At 37.7% G+C, this 5,465-nt stretch overlaps 1 protein-coding gene across 1 annotated transcript; it reads left to right on the forward strand.

The window, feature by feature from the left end:
- The first annotated feature begins 252 nt into the window (after positions 1–252).
- Positions 253–2,618, forward strand: LOC131054827 (xyloglucan endotransglucosylase protein 6). Its single transcript, XM_057989439.2, has 4 exons — positions 253–510; positions 1,472–1,572; positions 1,688–1,881; positions 1,973–2,618. Exons 1-4 carry the CDS (start codon positions 327–329, stop codon positions 2,376–2,378), a joined length of 885 nt encoding a protein of 294 aa, XP_057845422.1. The 5' UTR covers positions 253–326; the 3' UTR covers positions 2,379–2,618.
- Positions 2,619–5,465: the final 2,847 nt, after the last annotated feature.

Raw genomic sequence — 5,465 nt, forward strand, 5'->3', positions numbered from 1 at the left:
GCAGTCAAATGTCACAGCCGCAGATCTCCAGGAGGGATGGTCGGGTTGAATCATTAGCATAATGGTGCATTGCACAAGGGCTGTGAAAATTATTGATGTTGCAACTTGACCACCACAGATTCCAGCCTGGCTTTTTCCGTGACTAGGTAGGACTTGAAGCCCCTCTTTAACCATTTTGTTTATTTTATTTTAATCCGGTTTAGTGCCCTGCAAGCTAACTCAGTCCCACTGCCCCACCCATATAAATTGCTCTTTGTGTATTCGACATTTGCATCAGAGTTCTCTCTGACTTACTTGTGGGGTTTAGTGATAAGAGTTTAGTTTCCATGGCGGGGGTAGGAAAAGTAATTAGTGTATGTTGGTGGGCTCTGAGTATCAGTGTTGTTTTGATGGTGGGTTTAGAGGGCTCGCATTGTGCAGAGTTCAGTGACTTCTTCTACCCCAGTTGGGCAGAGGATCATGTCATGTATGAGGGGCAAATGCTCAAGCTTAAGCTCGATAACACCTCTGGTATAGAAGACCAAACACCCTTCCTTTTGTTTCGTTTTCATGGGAATTTCTCATGAAGTTTTGCGTGGTTTGAGAGCAAATAATATAACTTACTGCTTACATTCTGCTCTAATTAGTGCTATTGAAGTGCACCTGCTTACAATTATGAGCTCTAAATGGGTGCCCTGTTTCAAACTGAACTTGAGATTGTGTGCACAGGTTATCAATTTTGGAGCATTGTTTAACTATTTTGACTTAATGCTTTGTGTACTGGATTGAATATAGTTACATGTAAATGTCTCTGCTTAGAGATTGCTCTGTAATTCAGTAAGAGCAGATACCCTTTCTTTTGCCTTGTTTTTGTGAGAATTTCCTATAAAGTTTTGCATGGTTTGAGAGCAAAACAATTTAGCTTGCATTCTGCTCTTAGGAGTAGCCATTGAAGTGAACCTGCTTACAATCATGGGCTTTAAGTGGGTGTCCTGTTTCGAATTAGACTTGTGATTGTGTGCATAGTTATCAATTTGAAGCACTGTTTACCTATTTTGACTTGAATGCCTTGTTAACTGGATTGAATGTAGCTGTCCAAATGTCTGCTTAGAGATTGCTCTGTAATTCAATAATGAAGCATTGTTTACCTATTTTGACTTGATGTGTTGTTTATTAGATTGAATGTATTCGTTGCAAATGTCTATGCTAAGAGATTGCTCTGCAATTCAGTAAGAGCAGATGCTATTTCTCTTGTTTCGTTTCTATAAGAATTTCTTGTGAAGTTTTGCACGGATTGCGAGCAAACAATACAGCTTACATTCTGCACTAATGAGTAGCCATTTAAGTGCACCAACTTACAATCATAAGCTCTTAATGGGTGCCCGTGTGTACTAGGTTGAATGTAGCTGTGCAATTGTCTCTGTTTAGATAGATATTCCTCAGTAAGTAATGTAAATGGGTTCTTATTGTGTTGATGTTGGTGTTGATACAGGCGCTGGTTTTGCTTCCAAGAACACCTATCTCTTTGGAAAGGCACATGTACAGATCAAGCTTGTTCCTGGCGACTCTGCTGGAACTGTCACTGCCTTCTATGTATTTATCTGCACATTATACCCATTTCTTTGTTCTTGTTCCTCTGTGTGCTTCTGCTATTGTTGGTCTGCTATAGTTATGTGACTGGTTGGGTGGATGAATGTCTGGAATGCAGATGTCTTCGCAAGGCGCTCAGCACGATGAATTCGACTTTGAATTTTTAGGCAACAAGTCTGGGGAGCCATACATTGTGCAGACCAATGTCTACTCACAGGGAGTAGGCAACCGAGAACAGAGGCTCTACTTGTGGTTCGACCCAACACAAGACTTCCATTCCTATTCCTTCTTGTGGAATCGCCACCAAGTTGTGTAAGTCCAAACACTAACCACTACACACACATTAGTTGTCATGTAGTGTAAACAGTGATGCTAATGAGAATGGATTGGAATTTGGATGCAGGTTCATGGTTGATGACGTGCCCGTCAGAGTATTTGAGAACAAGGAAAATGAAACGGGAGTGTCATATCCACAGAGGCAGGCAATGGGGGTGTACTCATCCATATGGAATGCAGATGACTGGGCTACACAGGGGGGACTGGTGAAGACTGACTGGAGCCATGCCCCTTTCATTGCCACTTACAGGAATTTCAGCATTGATGCTTGCGAGTACAAGGGCCCAGCCTCCATGAGTGCCTGTTCATCTTCTTCCTCTGCGTGGTGGTGGGATCAGCCTGCTTATGCTTCTCTTGATGGGAAACAGAGCTTTAAGCTGAGGTGGGTACATGACAAACACATGATTTATGACTACTGCAGGGATTCCAGCAGGTTCCCCATGCCTCAGCCAGAGTGTGCACGAAGAACATAAATCCCGTTCACTTTTAGATTGTGAATTGTGATGCAGAGCAATGCTTTACTGCTCAATGTGGGGCACTGACACAACATTTATGCAGAATAGAGAAATATAGACCCCGTGCCTCTTTGTACAGTCTCAGTACTTTAATATATGCATATCCATATGCGTAGCAGTAATGTATATATTTCACTTTGGATTCATGGTAATAAAATAGATTTACTTGCTTGTCAAGAAAATCAAACTTTAGTACTACGTTGGGACCTTTTCTTCCTCAATGATTTGAGATTTCTTCAATTTCGTAGAATTGGCGGACAAAAAGTGATTGATGATGATGACATATGGGTTAACTTTTCCAGAAATCCTGGTTATAGTTTATCTCTCTCCCTGGTTGGCTTTTACTACAGATCATATTTCTTCACCATTAAAAACATTGAGAACCTTTTCATGGTTGGTCGTTGAAGTTTTGATGGGTAAACGTTATACCGTTGAATCAATTTTTTTGGTTAGAAATGTTTTCGTCTTGCTGGGGATTCATATGACTGCCTTTTAGTTCAATGGGCCGACCCCCGTAGCCCTTCCAACTTTTGATCGCTCACATGACTGCCCGGTTATTACTCTCCTGAACGATAGTGAAGGTTACCGGAATATATATATATATATATATATATATTAAATTGGCGGGAGGCTCTCCAATGCCGTTGGCGGCCCCTTCCAACTTTCGATCGCTCACATGACTGCCCGGTTATTACTCTCCTGAATGATAGTGAAGGTTACGGGAATATATATATATATAAAATTGTCGGAGGCTCTCCAATGTCGTTGGCCGGGAATTAGAATAAGCTGGGGCCTAATCCTACCTAACGTTGATCATTCGTCTGGTTCATATGACTGGCAAATTAACCAAATTCCTTCTGGAATTTAACTTTTCACTCCCATTTTTGTCTGGTTCATATGACTGGTAAATTAACGTTCATATGACTGGTAAATTAACCAAATTCCTCCTGGAATTGAACTTTTCACTCCCATTTTTGTCTGGTTCATATGACTGGTAAATTAACCAAATCCCTCCTGGAATTGAACTTTTCACTCCCATTTTCATCTGGTTCATATGACTGGCAAATTAACCAAATTACCCCTGAAATTGAACTTTTCACTCCCATTTGAGAAACATTAAGGAATGATCAAGTTCACGGAGGAATCAGGAACTATGCAAGTAGCTCTCCTTAGCATTAATGTGTATTGAAAAATCCACTCATATTGAGCTCTGCTTTACCAGTGACACACACAAATCTAAAAAGCTTTCATCCAAGCCAAAGCTTTTAATCTTTCTTAGGGTCTTTTTTTCATATATATAGATAGACAGCTGTTTTTGGATTAAATTATGTGCACAATTTTTGTACACATTGTGTAATCTATCATAAGAATAATCTTAATGATGAGTCATGAAGTGTGATTTGAAATATTGATACAAAAATCTTATACACTATTTAATTCAGAAATAATTATCTAACTAAGATATATAAAGTTTAAAGAACTCATCTTGTCAAAATTTTAAAATTTCAAGTATTTTAAGCATTGGCCTTGACATTATAAAATCTGATCTTGATTTTTGTTTATGAAAGTTTATGTCAGATTTCTATGAAAAATTAACCTTGTGGCTCATATAAAAGCCAGTAACTTTCCTCATTTGGATACACATTAAAATACAACAATATGCAATCCTAATGATAGAAAAACTCTACCAATTTGATCACATAGGTCAACAAATTCAAAGAATAATTCAACTGACCGACAAATTTGAAGAAATTCAACAATATCAAATCTTCATTAATTATTCATTCACCATTATTGCAAAGATTTCAAGGAATGTTGGAGGATGGATGATAGAAGATTATTAATTGGTGATTAACTTGTACCTCTCCTCAAGGGTTAGGTATGATTTCATGTCATTCTTGCATTTCAAAGTTTTATCTTCAAATTTGACTTTTTATCATGTATTCATTGTTATTTACATGTTCAGGCATTCTTGAGTTGGTTTGTACTCCACCTTTTGATTGCCTCATCTGGGGTTCACTCTAATACACTAGAGTAGGCCTCTTGTTTATGTTTATGCACTTTATTGCTCATTGCAACCTTAAACACACTTAAGGTTTGAACCACAAACATTGTTATCTTAGATCCAACTTGGCTATCTAACAAGGTGGAAAAACCAAAATGGAGGTTTGACTAAGGCAAGCCCCTATATAGCCACAACCATTATTCCCTCTCTGTGCTTGTGCAAGTACAGATTTGGAATTTCATAACAGTTAGCAAGTATAAGAAGACTAAGTCAATTGAGACAAAGATTGACAAAGAAAATTCAGGAGAATAATTAGTTAGATAATTATTTTAGGAATATAGAGGTGCACTTGTGACAACAAACAAAAGTGAAAACTACTAGACTAGTGTCTTAGGCGCCTTAATCCAAAGGGTGTCCAGCTACTAAAAATTGTTTAGATCTAGTATCAAACAGTTCTCAAAACTCCTATAGCACCCCATGTTTGAGCTAGAATTTTGATGAATAGGAGTTTTGAGAACTTTTTGAGACTAGATCTAAACAATTTTTAGTAGTTGGACACCCTTTGGACTAAGGCCTGACACACTAGTCTAGTAGTTTTCAATTTTGTATGTTGTCACAAGTGCACCTCTATGTTCATGTCACAATTCTATAACTATATGTTGCTTCATGTTTCTTTACAAATATGTTTCAGCAGTTGATGTTGTCATTTATGCATGCTTTTAGACCTAATTATCTTGTATCTAAATCAATAAATCAATCTTCTATGCAACAAAGGAATAAAACCCAGGTTGTTTGACTCTCATTGATTAGAGTTAATCAAGCATAACACATTTGGTCCATTCATATTTCAATGTTTTATGCAAAAGAGATTGAGTTTGGTTAAGTTACTAGCTAGATTTGTCCCTCTCTTTCTATATCAAACACTTTACAGAATCTCTTGTTTTTTTCCAATTAATTCGTCTAAGACCTTTTAAAGATAAGCCACTTTTTATGATCAAATACCTTAAATCAATTGCCAACAAACAAGAATTAACGCTAAG

This window comes from Cryptomeria japonica, chromosome 6 (genome assembly GCF_030272615.1).
Source record: "Cryptomeria japonica chromosome 6, Sugi_1.0, whole genome shotgun sequence".
NCBI lineage: Eukaryota > Viridiplantae > Streptophyta > Pinopsida > Cupressales > Cupressaceae > Cryptomeria > Cryptomeria japonica.